The 21,561-nt window shown below is 36.2% G+C and overlaps 1 protein-coding gene across 3 annotated transcripts in view; it reads right to left on the bottom strand.

Moving 5' to 3' along the window:
* LOC132105855 (coronin-2B-like) overlaps nt 1–20,921 on the bottom strand; it is a 38,781-nt gene extending 17,860 nt beyond the window's left edge. For 2 of the 3 annotated variants that reach the window (XM_059511307.1, XM_059511317.1), the window contains exons 1-2: nt 4,349–4,505; nt 2,693–2,893 (exon numbers count right to left, since the gene is read on the bottom strand). In XM_059511307.1, the coding sequence (XP_059367290.1) occupies nt 2,693–2,893; nt 4,349–4,462 (315 nt within the window). In that variant the 5' untranslated portion in view covers nt 4,463–4,505. Of the gene's footprint in view, nt 1–2,692; nt 2,894–4,348; nt 4,506–20,671 lie in introns of those variants that run through there. The other variant, XM_059511327.1, reaches the window with a different exon arrangement.
* Nucleotides 20,922–21,561: the final 640 nt, after the last annotated feature.

Raw genomic sequence — 21,561 nt, 5'->3', positions numbered from 1 at the left:
CCCTGATAACCATACATGGTCAATGCATATATAGCAGTATACTGAAAAATATAAGCTTTAATTTCCCATATATCAAAGTGTATTTCATAATATACCCCTTGACTGATTGCACAGACACTATTGGAAGAGAGTCAAACTGGATGATTACATCACTAAATCATTAATGAACTTACTTTAGCTGGAAAAAAAATGACTTTTTGTTATTGTCCAATTGCATTATTGCCTAACTATTTTCCTGTTTGACACTGTAAACTTTAAAGCTTTGACACAATCATTATTTGTATGAAGGCGACTTATATAGCATTATATTTTGCAGTAGGCCTATCCGCATATATTTTTGTTTTTAATGGAAGGTGTCAATTTTGTCTCACCTTTGTAAAAAAAAAAAAAAAAAATCAATAAATAAACTATTGGACTGTGGCGTTAATGACTGACATTTCACCATCTGGCTCATTCCTAATTGGTTAAAATGATGCTAACACCCCATTTCACAACACTTAACGGTGTCCCCTATATGCACCAACGCAACCTCACTGCTACAGGCTCCTTTTTGAACTCACTGTCTGGATGTATGTTGCAAAAATAAAGCTCTTGAAAGGTTCGCATCATTCACGGCGCTGTCTGACGCCCTTCATTGTGTAGGTCATGAATTCAGCCTATCACATAAAACAAATCTGTCTGGAGAAAACACTAGTACATGCGCGTGCTGTGTCGTCCAGTGGCGCCCCCAGAAAACGTTAACAGGGGTGGCCAAATGAGGCCACAGTAAATTTTGGGGGTGGCACATTAAAATAAAGAAAAGAAATAAGGGTTTGCAATATAGACAAAAAGTTATATCTCTGTGAGTTCTAGGATTTTATCGATAACGATAATTACACTATTTTGCTGAGTGTTATTGTGCTGATATCTTATTTTTAATTGTGCAGACACCTGAGTTTTTTTTTTTTTTACCTTAACACCATTGTTTCTAAAAGTGTGCACCATATTTTAGGTCAAATACTTGCATTTGGGCTGTTACCAAGCAAATGCAATCAGTATCAACAAAATTAATCTTTGCAATGTAGATAAAACAGAAGCTGCATCTGAAGTGCCATTTAGATGTTTTTACACACTGTTTAATGCAGCTCAGTGGAACATGGAATACTTTAACCTGCAGTTACAAATGAATAAATAATGTTTTGATATTTTAAAGATAAAACATTGAAAACTGATGTTTGAAATTATTTAAAAAATGAAAAGGTTCCATTAAATGTGAAATTAAAATCGCCAATAGGTGGCAGCGAGTCACTGTTAATAAGTGAGTCATTGCGATTGAACCGAATCATTTAAACGGTTGATTCATTCAGGAACGAAACACTTTAATGTTGCTCAGACAGGGCCGGCCCTGACCAATTTGCTGCCCTAGGAAAGATTTTACCTGGCGCCCCATGCATCACAGCCCATTTCACCCTGTCATTGTGTTCATGATTTAGCATATATATATATATATATATATATACACACACACACACATTACAGCAGAACTGTTTCCAACACTCATAATAAAACAGAATATTAGAATGATTTCTAAAGGATCATGTGATAGACCGGATGTCACATGTGACACTGAAGAATGGAGTAATGATGCTGAAAATTCAGCTTTGCATCACAGAAATAAATGATACTTTAAAGTATAATAACTTGAAAACAAATTATTTTAAATTGTAATAATATATCACAATATTACATTTTTTTCTGTATTTTTGATCAAATAAATGCAGGCTTGATGAGCAGAAGAAACTTCTTTCAAAAACATTAAAAATAGTAATGTTTCCAAACTTTTGGCTTGTACTGTATCCCCTGCACAACTGTAGAGTAAAACATTAATAAAAAAAGTGATAATAAAAAATGCGTCTTAAAACTGACATGATTGTACAAAATCACAGTCTGGGGACTCAGAACTCAGAACAACTGCTAACATTAAGTTTAAGGTAAAAATAACTGCCATGAAATTATAGTATCTTACTCCTATGCAATAAATTGTTCTTTCACTACATCTCTTTACCTCTGTCTTTATCCTCTTCTCTTCTTTTTGGCACTGTATCTATCGCAGACTATGCTCATTTATAATGTGTCATGTAAATTCGGCCTTCCGTCACAATCAGGAAACTTTCACCGTGTCTAGAACTGGCGCGAGCTGCCAGGCCCGTTTCTACGAGCTGTGTGTTAACAAAAGCAGTGCTGTCTACATTGGATGCGGCGTCGGGCACGCTACACAACAAATTACCAACAACTGATCGCGCGCGTCCTGTTTCAGACGCACTTCAAGCACTCGATGGATAGGGGATTTTTTTTGCTTTATTTGGTAGTATTTCGAATTAATGGTTTTTAAATAGTAGCCTATTATAAAAAAAATATATATGTAAAAAAAAAAAAAAAAATTCACTGGTTCACTCATTCTGGCGCCCCTATGGATGAGTGGCGCCCTTAGCATTTGCCTATACCGCCTATACCGCGGGCCGACCCTGTGCTCAGAGACGCAAAACTGTGGCTGCAGCAGGTGCTGCACTTTTTTTTCACTTCTTAAACTATTGTGAATTTACATTCTGCATTTAAATTAATAGGACCCACTGTAAATAATCCTAGGGGTGGCCGCAGGGGTGGCCAGAGTTTATACAGGGGTGGCCGGCGCCCCTGGTGTCGTCGTGGTTACCTGAGTGACCGGGATAACAACGAAGGTTCCTCCTCCCGCGCTCTCCGTTACTATGGCGAGGAACTTGGCGTTGACCGCGCAGAAGTGGTTGTCATGGACGTTCTTTGTGATCGGGATGCCCTCGAAGCAGTGCTCTCGGTTGGCCACTTTGCCATAGACGTTTCGAAACTTGGAGCTCCGGTAGGTCGGCCGCCATGACATCTGCAAAATTCATGCGAAGACAACAATATAGATTACAAATTTGACATCTTTTTTTTTTTTTTTTTTTTTTTTACTTTTAATTTTTTATCTTTATTAAAGTTGTGACGTGGGCGGATAGGGCTGTCCATATCAAGCCTGCATTTTAAAAATAAAGGTTCTAATTAGACTGGAGCTCGAGCCGTAGTAATCTGTTTACTTCTCTGTACTGGAAGATTATATGAACAGGTAAGCATGATGTGAAAAGATACTGTGTTCAAAATTGGGAAAAATCCATAATGTCAAGTAGGCTATATATATATATATATATATATATATATATATATATATATATATATATATATAGCTTTATCTCCACAGAAACAGGCAACTCTTATAAAGATGTGCATTTTGGCATTAGAGCAGTAAAGTTGAATCTGCATATTTGCAATAGTACAGCAAAATTGAGAGAGAAAGAAAGAAAGAAAGAAAGAAAAGAAAAAAAAAACGTATGAAATGAAACAATGTAAACAAGATTGACCAAAAACCAACACCCAGATCCCAAACAGTGGTTAGTTTACCCAGCCCAACGTCACTTGGGGTCTTGGGCCTATCACACTCATATACAGACTATGCTGATAAATATGTAACAATTAAGATGTCCAATGACAACATGATAAGTGAAATACAGATATTGGACCCGTTAATGCTGATTTGGCTTCATTTTCCAATATGAAACCTTTTGGAAGGCTCAAACAGGAAGCGGTTTTTGGATGGTTGTAAAATTTCACACAACTCAAACCGCCGTTTGTAGTTTAGCCTGGAGGAATGTGCAAGCAACAATTTAGGCTCTAATGAATGAGACTGTGCCATGCAAAATGAGCTGCGATTCGAACAAATAGTGGTCACAAGTAGTACAGGGAGTGTTAAATCAGTGTCTGATCTGAATCTTTATGAGAGATGGACATCACTCATGACTAAAGACTGTATTGTGAATATCTGTCTGCTTTTATGTGAGAACATGAACAACCTTTAGTCTTTAGTTGATTTCTGACATATATGATGACTAATCGGTAATTGTGTTAGTCATGCTAGTTAATCATGCTAATCATGTTCTGTTAGCAGTGAGGCTTTAAATTGCTTCTGTCCTTTTCATTTTTTTTCTCTCTTCCACGTGTGTAATTTTCAATTCTCGTGCTGTGTGAATGTTTACAGCAGTCCTAAAGCATTCAGAGGTTTGTGTGCTTATGTCATATAATGCTGCATGTACATACACACTCGCTCAGTTCTCCAAAAACCAACCAAAGACTTTGGACCAACTGACCACTATCTATCTGTGTGCCATCTGTATTAGAATATTTCAATATATGAATCCACAAAATAAATTTTCTTATTCAATATATGACAATAATATACATCATATTTATTACTAGATTCTCCTCAATGTCTGACTCAAAATTATTGAGGCTGATTTCCTACCTTTCTTCTGGTTTTGAGCACCACCCTCTGAATTCTGCAGTCATCTACAAAAAGAGCTTGTATCTTCTTCAGCTTCCTTAGTGCATCTAGTTTGCCGGCCTGAGTTGCTTGCATCGGTTTCTCTCTTTCCCTTTTTTCTCCAAGCGTTCTCCTCCCACAGCCTCCTTTCATCCACCCCTTACTACTTCATTCCCTCCCTCTTCCCAGGCCCAGCCCCACGTCATCTGCTTTGGCGCTACTGTAATTGCTAGATGTCGAATATCTTTTTCTCTGCCTGAAACACACAAACACACAGTTACTCCCTTTCTAACATATACACATTAGCTCCCTTACAGGCACAAATTGTTGCTCCAGCCTCTCTTTACTGTATGTCAGTATTTACTTATTAATGTATTTCTGCTCATTACTGCCATTAACTGACCACACAGATCCCTCAAAACCTATTTCAGTTCATAAAGCATATTGATCTAAACTAAAAGACAATGTTGAGTTATATAATGAGTATGACGCAACTGCACTCTGTCTAAGTATACTTCTGACTGAGGGAAGTGTCCTCATTTCCACTGGAGAATGATCTTTACTGTGCGTGCATCTACTATATTAGCCTACCTTCTTGTTCTTGTTTTTCTCCTTTTTATCTCTCCATTCTCTGTCCAGACCTCCAGATAAAATCGTAAATATTATGTACTCTATTTGAGATATGTAGTCTTACAGTTGCATATACATAACATGACATGATTAAAAGTTTCATCAGTATGTTGAAAGTTCAAGCTTTGGGTTGCTTTGGGTTAATGCAGCTACATTAATTTCTTCCACAAAAAAAAAAAACCTTCAGATCCATTGATATACAGTTTGATATGTATGAAGTGTGATGTTCAGTTTCTCAATGCATATTTTGTTTAATATGTTGCCATGTTAAACAGAGTAAATGCACTGTTCATTATTTTTGTTTTGGTAGGACGTCCTAAAAAATAAAACCCTACATGAAGAAGATTTGAGAGCCATTTTTTTTTTTACTTCTCAAATAATATTATTATAGGTTATATGATATTTTTTGAAATAAACAGGGGAATGTTAATAAGACCTTGGACATTGTCTGGGGCATTCTCAGGTCTATGTTAAAACAAATGTCTCTTACTCTCTCTAATAATGTTGAATGATTAAATGGAATATTTTGCTGGCTCTTGACAACCTCAATGCAGACAGACCAGATTTATTTTACTTTAGTGAGACAGCACTCTCTCCTTAGCCTTCCCTTCAGCTTTGCATTCTGTTCAGCATGTGTCTGTCAAACGCCCAACAGATATTTTGTAGTCAGGCTGTTGCACACATTGATGCAAATACTGTCCAGAGAATATTTCTGACAGTATACTACACATCATAAGAAAATGTTTATTTACCTGAGAGCATTTATGTACTGGTAATCTAGAATAACAAGGCTGATAAAAGTTAATTTTTAACAAAATTTCAGGTTTGTTTTCTGAATATGTCTGTGAAATAAGCAATGCATGTTATTTTTTTGATGGAAGAAATTCTGATCAGATCATCTGGACTCAATTTTTGTCCTCTTTTTCCTGTATAAATCTTTCATGATTATTAGATTTATATATATATATATATATATATATATATATATATATATATATATATATATATATATACAGTACAGACCAAAAGTTTGGACACACCTTCTCATTCAAAGAGTTTTCTTTATTTTCATGACTATGAAAATTGTAGAGTCACATGTTGATCTAAGGACACTTGGGAAATTTATTGAGTGTGTCATGACATACTTCCTTAAAAACACAAGAAACAAGACAGTTTCCTCCCTTTTCGTCTCTGTAAGGGATCAGACAGACCGGATGGGTGCAGTCAGGCTACAGGACTATAGCTCAAAGGCAGAAGAGGGGAGGTGGATGGAGTGGGGAGACAGAATGAAAGAATATAGCTTTTACACAATATTTTATTTAATTTGGTCTTAAAGGTTTTATTTTGATAACTAATATAAAAAAAAAAAAGTAAAGTGCTTCAAGAGTCATCTGCAGATATAAACTGTATGTTGTCGTTCATGCACTTAGGGACAGGATATTCTTGAGAGGGTTATCAGAATTTGATAAAGATGCAGAAAATAATGAAATTTATTAGATGCCATGTTGTGAAAGACACATTGTCAGGGAAGGCGTAGCTCTGCTCTTAGGTCCAGTTATGCTTATAAAAGTTCCTTTAGAAATGGTAAACGTCTCCTCTATCTTAGTTTAGCCTACATATATATACTTGATATATGAGGTAGGCTAATTGTTAAAGGTGTGCTTCCTTGACCATTTATATTTTAAATGAAATTTTGCTAGAAATGCCAAGTTCTAAAAAAAAATGCAATACACTTTTGACTTTTTAATAATAATATAATGATTTACTTATTGTTTCTTAATGTTCAAACTCAGTACTAAAAAGAGCTGTTCCTCCCATATGTCCTCCCATGTCCTTGTGTCTTTTAGTATTACTGCAGTGACTGAAAGAGGATCCCCTAGAGATTGTCATTGCCAGGAGAAGAGCTGTCTGTTGTTTTCCTTCTTCTAACCTCCCTGTTGCTAATGGTCAGGGTGTGATAAGCAGAACCAACAGATGGATAGACGGGGATTATGGTGGGGAGGTAGAGAGAGGAAAGACAAAGGATGGCACACGTTAGGAAGTGGAGTGGGTAGGGCAGCAAGAAGATGATACGGGTGGGGTGATCACTATGGTCACCATGAGACTAGACCGTGACTCAGCTCTCTGCTGATCTGTCAATCAAATTACACAGGATTCACTAATGACATTTTGCTGCATTAAGACATGGCTTATTCAGCACGAAATGAGGAAATTTCTTTAATGACTTTTTTGCATGCATAGAGAATACCCAGTGACCGCTATGTGTGTGAGCTTTCTGACACAGCTTGAGATGTCCTGATGCCAGCTCTGAACTGCATGCAACAAAACCATGAGCCCCAGTTGCAATGATGGCCATCTGGCAAGTGCTCAAGAAGAATATTCGTTACTGACTTTTCGCATCCAGAGACAAACAATATAAACCAAAGTCACTGCAGTATTTTCAGAGAATTGCATCAGAACTGTTCTCTTGGATCTGGTCTTTTAAGAGGGGGTCAAATGAAGAGTTAAAGCATGCAAGAATTTGACATGCAACATTTCTTCAACACAGGAGCTGCTCTCTGCTCTCTTTCATTATTTAGAGAGCTCCAACACAGATGTAGATGCACTTTTCAAAATTGCTTTCAACCCAACCTACATATTTCATAGTTTGGAATTCCAGGAGTCCAGCAAAAAACAGCATAAAGACTAACAGTCTGTCATCTCTGATTCTGTAGATATCCACTTCACCTGTCAGGAATAATTCATTAAAGCTGCCTTGTAGCTTTTATAGCAGCTTGCTTTTTTTTTTTTGATTGATAGCTACTGTCTTGAGAGATAAAACAAACAGTACTGAGAGATAAAGATGTCAGATGTTTTTCTTGGATAAACTGTCCACAGTGTTACAGCACATGGGACAAGCAAACCCGACAAAAAAAAGCTCTGTCAGTGACAGTATTTTAATACTAAACCTCACAGTCTGTGCAGCCTATCTTTTCCTCACTTGCTGAGCAACGTTTCTACAGGAATTCACAGAAATGGAAATCTGTGAGAATAGGTTATTGCCAATTTTCCACAAGTCGATATAATTCTTCAGGGTCTTCATGAAATGTCTGCAACATACTTTGGTTAAAACTCCTCAATGGTCGTGTAAAACACTTTTTACCTTGACAAAAACATCTCTGTTCACAGTGACCCATTTCAATCCATGTCTCTTTAAATGCTAATGAGCTACTTTTTTGTATTCTTTGGCACTTTTCCTTCAAAAATTAAACTAATCCACTGCGTCATCCTCAGTGGCTCTGATTTTGGGAGGAAATGAAGACTCTTATGTTCACTTTTACATCCAACCACAACACACTTACATTGCTTATGAGACGTTGCTGCTACAGCTACTCGAGCATGGACAAAATTTTGGGTGGAGGGTGACTGGGGGTGGAGATATGCTAATATGGGACAGTCTGTCAGCAGCTGTGGGTGGGGCCTATAAAATTGCCAAGATGGGATAACTAAGCTATGGGAATTATATGGTTATTCTTTACATTATAGTAGCGACCCTTTACGGTCACCACTTTGGGCTTTATGTGATATCAAACCATCATGTTTTGCACTATTCGTTTTAAGTCATGACCATTAAAAACGAACCTAAAATAAAATGAAATAAAATGCATACAAAGCATACATATTATTAAAGCAACAAATGATTTAAGCATTTTCATATAATCCAATATAAGATAAAAATCAGTTGTTTACATCCAGGAGGTGGTGGACTCAAGATTACTTGAAATCAGACAAAACAAGCATTACAATAAAACAAAACAACTAAAATTTAATATAATTCTAAATTTAATCCATGCTCTCTAATTTTTTTTTCTTTTTCTTTGAAGAATCATGATTCATATAGGCTTTAAAATATATAGATTTTTAATATAAAATATATATACTTGATATATGAGGTAGGCTAATTGTTAAAGGTGTGCTTCCTAGACCATTTATATTTAAAATGAAATTTTGCAATACACTTTTGACTTTTTAATAATAATATAATGATTTAATTCGATATAATTCTTCAGGGTCTTCATGAAATGTCTGCAACATACTTTGGTTAAAACTCCTCAATGGTCGTGTAAAACACTTTTTACCTTGACAAAAACATCTCTGATGGGGCCTGAACAGTATGATGTCATACTACTCAGAAAATCAATACAGCTTGAAGATAGAGACTTTTTAGGTTTTCTGGTGATAAAAAAAAAGAAAGAGTGTATGGATTTTTATCATTGTAGGGTGGTTGTGTCCACACACTGCTAAGACACATTATAAGGCATTTTAAGGCATAGAAATACTTCTGAGATACTGTTCTAAATAAGCAGCATTTGAATTAAAAAATTCAAATTCTTTATAGAATGACATATTTTATGTAAATTAACACCTGAAAATGCTAATTTAATGTATGCTCATTGGTGTGAAAATATCAATGACAGCTTTTGAACTTTAGAGCATTAATGTGCATTTTGACAATTTGAAGTAAATAATTTTGCCTATATGAGATTAAATAATTATTTGGTGGCTTTCACACTTTACTAAGTCTCATCCCTTGTACTTCTCAGTCTCTGTTGTGCTTTCTAATGCTATGGAAGCTGTGCATAAGTTAGTCCCTCTCCTGCATTCTCAGTCTTGGAGAAAGTCCCTTTATAAATTGGATTAAGGCTTCCGATTTGGCAATGCTTTGCTGACTAGACAGACTTTCTCTCCTGCTGTCTCTGGCTCCCTGTCTAGTCTGCTCCTGTGCTACACAGAAGAGGAAAATCATGGCTAAGACATGCCATCTGCCCTGGATAAATTAGCCAGACACACCCCATCCAAACCCAAAATAGTCACAGTGCCAGAACCTAAGCATTGTGTAAAAGCTATAAGCAATACTAAGAATAGTGGTCAATCTAGGTTTTGTAATGGATTATTCTTATTTAGTAGATTGATTTTTGTTTGATTGTACTCATATTTCTACATGCCTGCCCTGTATACTCATTTCTATATGACTGTATTCTACCCTTTTCTGCCTTTTGGTATATATTTCCATAAGTCTTGAGAAGCCACACTGTGAATGATTTAGACAAAGCGCTGCCATTTCAGATGGTGCTATAACAACATCAGCCAGACCTCAGAGACTGGCATCGTGTAATAGTGTTACGCAGCCACTGATGATGAGCACCGTGACCTTCCACAGTGACATGACAATGTCGTATTAGCCTGTTGTGTTCCTGCTTGGCTAATCTCTGCTGACTGTTTGTCATTGCTGGCAGGATTCTGTTTCAACATGATCGCCAGCTTAGCACTCTGAGCTAAAACTGGCTTTTGCAAGGTGTGCTCTGAAATGTGCTCAGGCTAGTGTCAAATATAAAACAGCTGTATGAGAGGCTGAGTGAGAGGCTGAGTAAAACTATTAAGCAAAATATCAGGGGAGATGGGATTATTAAGGAAGCATTCAATGACAAAACCAGTGATTTCTGTGAAATGTAATCTAACACGTGCACTAGTGAAAAATTTAAAATGACTTTTAAACCTCATTTTGTATTAAACAGGTAAAATGTAAGTCAATTTCAGGCTTTTAACAGCCTCTTGAAAAAGAACCTGGCACTAGTAAAATCGATTGTGTCATTAAAATTTTTAATTATAAGCTAGATGTATTTTTCCAGTTCTGGACCTGGAGCAACTCCCAGCGCTGCACATTTAGATTCTCCTCAGCCTGTTAGCAGAGTGCTCATGAAATGAACTGGGTTTGTCATATGAGGGACACATCCAAAATATGCAGTGCTGGTGGTGCTCCAGGACTAAAACTGAGCAACACTGGATTAGACCTTTAACTGCAGGAATTTGCATGCAAAGTGATTATTCTAATTAATCTACACTATGATGTTTGTTCTTTAATAACCTAAAATCTTGTATTTCAAAGAATAAATTAGAAAAATTCGTCTGTCTAAAGACATACCAGTGGATTTCAAAAGGTTCAAATGTATTTTATGATGGCCCGTGAGAAAGCTCTTTGTTAATTGGTTGTTTAGGGAATGTAAAATGAACTTCAATTTAAATTCAACAAAAATCATTAATTAAGATACAAAATATAATTTAAGAAATTCAATGTAATTAAATATAATTTGCCTCTCCGTATGATATTTAAAGACATTTAGCTTGTCTGTAGTGCTTGCTATTTGTGTCACTGACGTCATTAGCAGAAAAAATATATATATTTTCTTTATTGACAGATTTCTATTTCCGCACAAATGCATGCACGTAAGTGTGTGTCCTATCTGTCCTACATCATGTGACCCATTTTGGACTCATGCATGGATTTGATCTCTTGAAAAAGTCAGTTAATGTTGATTGGATGATTGTGTCTTTAAATAGTGGTATATTTTTGAGTAGGTTCCCAAACAGATGCAATAAACAGTTGGAGTGTTAGAGCTGAAATCTGTGTCAGTGGGTCTCCACCTGGTGATCTGTCTGTCCAGGCCTCAGGCCCTGTCAAGCAGTGATTTTTGTTTTGCTCTGAAAATGTCCACAACATAGTCTCACATTTTTTCTTAGACATCCTCTCTAGTGTCTTCTTTATGCTTCTTTTTGTTTCTCACTCTTTCACATTTCTCTTTTGTCCTTCAACCTGTATCTTTCTCTAAGCCCTCCAGCTCTGTTTTGTTGTGTGGGATTTGTTTAGTCAGTGAAGTTTGATTAATTTGAGGCTGGAAGCAGAGCTAAGCGCTCTGAAAACTGCCTGAAGGAAGTCTGGGCTGCCGTAAGTCCTGGATCACATGGGGTTAGATTCATGCCTCTTTAAATTGCCTTCCACAACACTGACTTTCTTCCTGAGGACTGTAATACATGTAATGCATTTCTCATGCCAAGTTTGCTTTCTATTCAGCCCATATTTTCCATCCTGATTTCTAAAATTCGAGAATGATTTTGTTGGCCTTATTGCAATAGAGAGTGTACAGATTTGATATAGAACTGAATTTGAATGAAATGATTGTATGTTATCATGTTCTGGCTGGTGTTTATAATAATATTGATCACTCTTGCTGGAATAGCTATCCCATGCTGTTGTGAATGTGCACATTTTTCCTAAACACACACACTCCTTTTGCTCCTTTGGACTTTCTCACTGATGCATTTTCTAAGAAAATAAAAGGCTTGGGGTTTTGGAATATCACTTTAAAAAACACTGCTGAGGGCCAGAGAATGCTGGGAAGGAATGTGAACCTTCACAGTGCTCAGCTGACCTCTCTTTTTCTTTCTGCTCACAAAAAAGCTGCTCTCTTTTTCCTTTTAAGCGGCAATAACCTCAGACAACTTGTAGGTATTGTTTACTTCAGCCTGAAGTATCAAAAACATTTTCATAATGTTCTCATTGTGCTTTCTCTCTTATGACCAGGCCCAGATGGAATCTGCTATCTTTTTTCACAATTTCTGTACTTATTTTGTGGAGGAAGGCGAATCTGTGTTAAACCAAGATGCGAGTACTAGACTATTATTAATATCTGGAATCACAAAGTTTGCTATAATATTTAATAAACGTGCAAACAATTAGGATTGACTGGCATTTTAGTTCTGTGGAAATCTGCCGGAACAGATTCTGCATGAGCTGGGCTTTGGTGTTTTTCTGCAAATTCGGAATATTACATTAAAAAAACTTTAAAAATGTATATAAAAAACATTTGCTTAGGTTGAGATTCTGTATGAAGACGTGCACATACACTATGATGGAAACAAATTTAATAGATGAAAATAAATTTTAAATGATTTTTTTCCTGCCTAAATTTCAAATTCATCTTAAATGAAATCTGAAATTTTATCTTAAATTTCTTGTAAAGGAGCTGAGCATATCAAGATTTATAATGGCAGATCCGAGTGAAATTTTATTATCAGGCAATTGGATTACTGTATATTGTGTGGAACGTGTGCGCCACCCTGAAGTGTCACATCCCCACATTGTCTTTATGTATGTACAGTATTGGTATGCAGTCTATTCTTTGTTTTGATTAACTCATAGAGGGTAAGGTGTGGAATTACAACAACACAAAAGTGACAGGAAACCTGACATGTACATTAATTTTTTTTTTTAAATGAGAATATATTATATAAAGACAGCGAGCAAAGAACATTAAAGCAGTCCATGACTTCAGTCTAGCGTGAATGATACATTTTTGCAAGAACCATTTCAAAATGGATCTCTTACTTACATTGCATCTGCACATTGTTTATGATGAGAGAATTCATGAGAGTGCAGAGATTCAGTCAGTATGTTCAGATTCAGAGTTCAGTCAGTATGCATGCAGTAAAAAAATTGTTGATGAAACAGAACACCTCTGATTGCACATTGCGATGAGAAAATCAACAGAAATGTGTATGATTGGTTAATAATACTCAAAGCTGCAAATAACGCATAAAAAGAAATCTAATGCAACATGAGCAGATTTTAATATAATGCTGTAATTGACAAATTTCATTAATTTTCACATTTCACTTTTATTATGACAGCCAGAATAGATTTAGCTTGTGCGGGGCATTTTTTTCTCAATGGAATGCGCTTCTTAATTTTGGTGGCATTACTGCACCAAACCTGTCATAAAACATGCATGGGAGAAAATGTGTAATTTACCAGCATTTTACTGCAGCCGATTGCTGTTCACCTCTAAAATGAAAAGAGTCTTTGGTGAGTGGGATCACTCAATGGAATGTGTTGCAGTACTGCATTACAGATAACAAGCTCCATTTTCATGAGACTGTGTTAGTAGGAGAAGCATGTTGAAATCTTGAGAACGGAAGCATTTGACCCACTCATGCTGTCATGCTTTAGTTCCCTCTCCCACATTGTTTGACTTGTGTAGGCTGTAGCGTTTCCTTTTCTGGTCCCGTGTTCAAATGTGGACCTCTTACACATAGGGACACAATATTAAAGTGCTCCTATTATGGATTTTTGAAAATTACATTTCATGTAGTGTGTAATGTAGTTGTATGTGGATGTAAACAGTCTGCAACATTGTAAAGCTGAAAGTGCATCATAAATAATGTTATTGTCCCCCCGAAAAGTCAACTCTGAACCACTGAAACGAGTCGTTTTAAATTCGCAGCTGTACGAGTAAAACAAATTTTTTTCTCTCTTTAACAGAGTAACAGAGTGAAGCACTATTATTATTATAATAGGATGTATTATTGATAAGCCGTAATTCAGTAATGGTGATGGGTGCTCTGTTTCCGACATGCGCTGCTTGCAGTAGACCAATCACAACAGACTGGGTCATTGGACCAATCAGAGCAGAGCAGCGTCACACCGAGGAGGGGTTTTACATAGTGACTCTTTCTTCTTGACTCTACAGCTTGTGAGTGCGTGTATATGTCTATGCGTCTAGGATTGCAGTTGCAATAGATACAGATATCTTAAACCAAGAATATTAATATAATATTTTCTCGTTTCTGTGCCTTAGAGTATGAGTGAAAAAAATGCAAACACAGACAATGAGAATTATAAGATAGTGTGAACATCACACACTGATGCCTCACAGCTGCTGTTTATCTACAGCCCAGGACCACAGGAAGCACATCCTCTTCCCAGTGTCTCTCCCTCACGTTCACTACAGCTCTCCAGGAGCCGAGCAGGATATTTATAAATGACATGATCTCCTTTCCTTTTCTAAAGAGAGTCCCAATGAAACTCTCAGTCTCTGTGGAGTTAGAGCATATTGTTCATATACGTCTACATAATATTGACAAGGGCATTATCATATCTGCATCAATTAATACATTGTTTTGCACTTTCTCAGCTTCATAAAAACAATAAAAAAGTTGACTTAAAGTGCCAGACTTTTTAGTTTTTGTTCATTATTAGATGTTTTCTGCATAAGCACGTTGGCCAGCGGGAGGTTGGTGTTGGTGTTGCTAAGCTGTTAGGACTTGGACCAAATGTGACTCTTCTCAGCACGTGTTCACACTGCTTGCATAGGGCACAATAGCCTGCAAATTCAGTCCAGATTATAAGATTCCCTCTGAGGATAAAAGAAAAACTACAGAATCTAATCCAGGCCTGCCTCTATTGGTTATTTCTGTTCTATAATATATTCTATGGTGGATTTTTAGCCATTAGAAAATGATTTTTTTGTATAAGTGCATGTATTGAAACAAACCTACACTAGACAAACCAAACAGTTTTGTTGTCATTTTTTTGGACTGTATTTAAGCTTTGCTGAAATATCCTGTAGGGGAAGTATGATTAATATTGAGATGGAAACTTGGGCAGGACATTAAAGGGTCTGTTTCTTTTCTTTTCTTTTACTCTTTTTTTCTTTTATATCATTTAATTTCATTTCATTGCTTTAGTTATGTCACCATGCTTTGCTACTTGCTAGTTGCTGAAGATAATACAACCCGAATTCTGGAAAAGTTGGGACGTTTTTTAAATTTTAATAAAATGAAAACTAAAAGACTTTCAAATCACATGAGCCAATATTTTATTCACAATAGAACATAGATAACATAGCAAATGTTTAAACTGAGAAAGTTTACAATTTTATGCACAAAATGAGCTCATTTCAATTTTGATTTCTGCTACAGGTCTCAAAATAGTTGGGACGGGGCACGTTTACCATGGTGTAGCATCTCCTTTTCATTTTTAAAACAGTTTGAAGACGTCTGGGCATTGAGGCTATGAGTTGCTGGAGTTTTGCTGTTGGAATTTGGTCCCATTCTTGCCTTATATAGATTTCCAGCTGCTGAAGAGTTCGTGGTATTTTTCGTTTAATGATGCGCCAAATGTTCTCTATAGGTGAAAGATCTGGACTGCAGGCAGGCCAGGTTAGCACCCGGACTCTTCTACGACGAAGCCAATGCTGTTGTTATAGCTGCAGTATGTGGTTTTGCATTGTCCTGCTGAAATAAACAAGGCCTTCCCTGAAGTAGACGTTGTTTGGAGGGAAGCATATGTTGCTCTAAAACCTTTATATACCTTTCAGCATTCACAGAGCCTTCCAAAACATGCAAGCTACCCATACCGTATGCACTTCTGCACCCCCATACCATCAGAGATGCTGGCTTTTGAACTGAACGCTGATAACATGCTGGAAGGTCTCCCTCCTCTTTAGCCCGGAGGACACGGCGTCCGTGATTTCCAACAAGAATGTCAAATTTGGACTCGTCTGACCATAAAACACTATTCCACTTTGAAATAGTCCATTTTAAATGAGCCTTGGCCCACAGGACACGACGACGCTTCTGGACCATGTTCACATATGGCTTCCTTTTTGCATGATAGAGCTTTAGTTGGCATCTGCTGATGGCACGGCGGATTGTGTTTACCGACAGTGGTTTCTGAAAGTATTCCTGGGCCCATTTAGTAATGTCATTGACACAATCATGCCGATGAGTGATGCAGTGTCGTCTGAGAGCCCGAAGACCACGGGCATCCAATAAAGGTCTTCGGCCTTGTCCCTTACGCACAGAGATTTCTCCAGTTTCTCTGAATCTTTTGATGATGTTATGCACTGTAGATGATGAGATTTGCAAAGCCTTTGCAATTTGACGTTGAGGAACATTGTTTTTAAAGTTTTCCACAATTTTTTTACGCAGTCTTTCACAGATTGGAGAGCCTCTGCCCATCTTTACTTCTGAGAGACTCTGCTTCTCTAAGACAAAGCTTTTATAGCTAATCATGTTACAGACCTGATATCAATTAACTAGATGTTCTCCCAGCTGAATCTTTTCAAAACTGCTTGCTTTTTTAGCCATTTGTTGCCCCCGTGCCAAGTTTTTTGAGACCTGTAGCAGGCATTAAATTTTAAATGAGCTAATTAAGTGGATAAAAGTGTAAAATTTCTCAGTTTAAACATTTGCTACGTTATCTATGTTCTATTGTGAATAAAATATTGGCTCATGTGATTTGAAATTCCTTTAGTTTTCATTTTATTAAAATTTAAAAAACGTCCCAACTTTTCCGGAATTTGGGTTGTATTAGAGGAAGAGCCTCTTTTTTTGTTCTAGAGAGCATTTGATTGGACAAAAATCTATGTAGTGTAGAATGAGTCATTAATATTTTTGTGCATATTTTGTTGTTGTTCTAAAAACAATAATAAATAAACAAAACAATGAAGTTCTGATGATATGATACTCGATTAAATGAAGTCATTATAGCATTGTTCATAAAGTTATTTAATTACTGACAAACACTGTTTAATACATGGACTTTTTTTCTCTGAAATTATAATGAACAAGTTATCAGTCCTCCTACCTACGCAGTGTCTTCTCAGTCACTTAAACACTCCTGACAAGTGTGTTTCTGTGCATTTGATATGTGAGACTTCCTACCTGCATCTCGACCTAATGACATGCAGACATGTGCAAAGCCACCCACATACACCATAGATGAGGACCCTTCTCACAATCCCCCAGTAAATACACTCACAGCACATTCAGTGATATTGAACATGCAATGTCTGTCTGGCTCTGTGCATTGATATTGGGGAAAATATTCACTGGAGAATCTGATGCCTGTTGGCATTTCTATCAGACTAAATGGGTGTCCCAGGGTGAAAAATATGCTAAGTTTTAAACAAAGGCATGAGGGTTTCATGCGTTGACCTTAGACTCAGACAGAATTATCTCTTACCCCTCCTCCATCCAACCCTCCAGCTTTCTTTGCCTCTTAATATGTAATTGATTACAATGTTTTGGTAGATTTTATACCTTTTAAGTTAGTGTGGTATGGGATTAAGGGAGTAACTTTGTGGTGCCTGACTAATCTGATTGATTTTTTAAAAATCTTATAATTTCCAAAGTTTTTTTTTTGTTTTTTTTTTTAAAAATGCTACCACTAGCGGGCTACCATTTTTATTTTTTTATATATCGGTTAATATTTAACTAAAATAGTCTGTGCCAGTTGTATGTGCTGTAAATTAGTGCTAGTTTGTTCTAACACCTGTTATATGGGGACTTTTCTTAGACTGTGTGAGAGACACATTTTTTCTGAATACAATATTTTGCTTTCCTTCTTTCATGAGACTTTTTTGCCTTTAATTCATAAACTGTATGAAATTAACATCCACAGTGATTTATTAATTATCGCATTGCGCTGTGTGTGACAGGAAGTGACGTGCAGACAGCTGTTTTATAGCCCTGCAGTGAGAGATGCATCCTGTCCTGTTCATGACAGTCTGGGTGTGTGACCATTTCAGTCCAAAGAGTCTGTGAAGATATCCTGCCACACAGCAGTGTGGTTAAACACTAGTCTATATGTGCGCTCACTCTCACATGCAGACGCACTCTTGAGTGGAATCGCTCTCTGTCTCTCACTGTCTGACACAGAGTGCTGTTCTGCTCAGTAAGTACACATGCACAAACACTGCAAGGTCATTTAGCTCTGTACAGTACCCATCACTCGAACCCCCACTCAACATCTCACCCTTCTCCATCAGAGCAAAACACACACACACACACACACATCAATTCTTACACAGTCAGCACCTGCGTCAAGCCAGTAATTCTGCCAGGCATAACTGCAACACACATCACTGCATGAATACTGACATTGACTGAGATTTAAGTGAGATATTCATTGCATAAATGAAGAAAAACTGCAACTCTGAGTAATAATATAATACTGTATAATATAATATAATATAATTATTTATTATAGATTTTACATACAAAACACACACACACACACACACACACACACATATATATATATATATATATATATATATATATATATATATATATATATACAGTACAGACCAAAAGTTTGGAAACATTACTATTTTTAATGTTTTTGAAAGAAGTTTCTTCTGCTCATCAAGCCTGCATTTATTTGATCAAAAATACAGAAAAAAATGTAATATTGTGATATATTATTACAATTTAAAATAATTGTTTTTAAATTTATTATACTTTAAATTATCATTTATTTGTGTGATGCAAAGCTGAATTTTTAGGATCATTATCACATGATCCTTTAGAAATCATTCTAATATGATGATTCATTATCAAAGTTGGAAACAGTTCTGCTGCTTAATATTTTTTTAGAACATGTGATACTTTTTAGGATACTTTGATGAATAAAAAGTAAAAAAAAAAAAAAAAAAGAAGCTATGTTTTTAAAATATAAATATTTTGTAGTAACAATATACACTACTGGTCAGTAATTTGGGGTCAGTAATTTTTTTTTCTTTCTTTTCTTTTAATAAAATCAATACTTTTATTCAGCAAGGATGTGTTAAATTGATAAAAAGTGATAGTAAAGAAAATATATTATTAGAATATATATTATTAGAAAAAATTCTTTTTTTTTTAATAAATGCAGTTCTTTTTAACCTTTTATTCATCAAATATATTAGACAGCAGAACTGTTTCCAACACTCATGATAAATCAGAATATTAGAATGATTTCTAAATGATCATGTGATAGACTGGATGTTACATGTGACACTGAAGGCTGGAGAAATGATGCTGAAAATTCAGCTTTGCATCACAGGAATAAATTATTTTTTTTAAGTATATTCAATTAGAAAACTATTATTTTAAGTTGTAATAATATTTCACAATATTACAGTTTTTTCTGTATTTTTGATCAAATAAATGCATGCTTGATGAGCAGAAGAAACGTCTTTGAAACATTAAAAATAGTAAAAATAATTTATAATAATTTACATTAAAATAATAATTTACATTAAAATAACTTTTGGTCTGTACTATATATATATATATATATTGATATATATATATATATATATATATATATATATATATACAATGCATAAACACATACACAGTATATTTGTCTTATAAACAATGTCTCTTTGTGTTTATCTCTACAATATCAGGCTTAGTCCAGGTATGTTGCCAGCTTTACAGACTTTACAAATCTGTTTGATTGTGTACTGCATTTAAGATAATTTCATAGAGTTATTTAGTTAGTCCAACTTTTATGAATTTAATTCAGTTAGCCAGCAGCTCATGACAGCTCTGAGACTCAAATGACATAAGTCAAACTTAAAACACTTTTATAAACATACAAACAAGAACAATAAAGACATAATTAGCCTGATCCACATTCATACTTATAAAATGAATTCAGTTAAATTGACATTATAATCTATGTCAAAATAAAATAATAATGTCAAAAAGTGGCCCAGTTGACCTGAATTCTCCCTATATCCCTTGGCCTACCCCTTCTCATTGTGTTCATTTCCTCTTTTTCCTTTTTATAACTGTCACGCACACTGTAGTATGTGATGTGACATGCTCAGTTTCTCCTCGGAAAAAAAGCACAGCTCAGGCTTTATGCAGGACAGCACTGGATTAAGAGCTCCACATCATAATCAGTCTGCTAAAGCTGCACACATATACACGCACACACACACACACACACACACACACCTACACACACATAAACATGCCTCACCCAGCCAAGACCCACTGCCCTACTGCGGGACAGGCACTCACATATCAAACACTCACAGGGAGGCAGCTGGACAACCACACATAGATTTTTGTACTGCACAGCAAATCCAGCAGGCATAAGATTCACCTGCATTAACAAACACTTTCCACCTGTCCGGCACTGCGGTACACTACAGTCACAGATTCAGCAGAACATCCCACTGCAGTGAAGCCCAAACCCTGCAGCCCCTCCCAGCCTCACACGCTCTAGCACACGCTTACCTTTGTGACAGTCATGCAGAGAACAGTGCAGAAGAGTCCGTTTCTGTTCCTGAAACGCTGAGTGAGACAGCAGGACAGAGAGAGAGAGGACTCACTGAGTGTGTGCAGCCTGCAGTCTCTACTACAGCAGAGAGAGACACAAGAGATTGAGAAAGAGGAGAAGAGAGAGAGGGGGGAAGAAGGGTTTGGTCGCTGTCTCTCGCTAAGTATCCAAGCCTATCAGTGCTGCGGTAGCCGTGGTCCTGTAGACAGGAGGATACTGCAGTGAAGCCAGCTCAGTTAGTACTATTACTCCCTGCTCTCTCTCTCTCTCTCTCTCTCTCTCTTTCTCTCTCTCTCTCCTTCCATGCTGTCAATCTGATTACTGCATGTGCTAATGATGATTATTGATATCCACAAAGGCATCACTGTTTACCATGTCATACTCACTCATACTCAAATCTCTGCAAACAACATATAGCATATTAAAACCCATGTTCATGTTTTTTGGGGGTGTATTAAAAAAAAAAGTATATATATATATATATATATATATATATATATATATATATAATTGCTTAATTAAAATTATATACTTTAACAAGTTTATTATACTCTTACTTAAGAAGTTTAAACCCAAAAACAAACATATCAAGAGGCTATAATTGTTGCTAGAGACTCAGAAATGAGAAAACATGACATAGAATGAGCTGTAACTTTATGTTTATGTTATGCTGCCCTCTTGTGGGTCAATATTACATCACTAATTACATTCATTGAACAACACATTTAAATAGACGTGTAGCCAAGTACTGTGTCCAATACTCGGAATTTGAGCTCTGCATTTAACCCATCCAAGTGCACACACACACACCGCAGTGAGTAGTGAACACCCAGAGCAGTGGGCAGCC

Source organism: Carassius carassius, chromosome 2 (genome assembly GCF_963082965.1).
Source record: "Carassius carassius chromosome 2, fCarCar2.1, whole genome shotgun sequence".
In the NCBI taxonomy this organism is placed as follows: Eukaryota; Metazoa; Chordata; class Actinopteri; order Cypriniformes; family Cyprinidae; genus Carassius; species Carassius carassius.
This window is presented reverse-complemented; position numbering and strand designations above follow the sequence as displayed.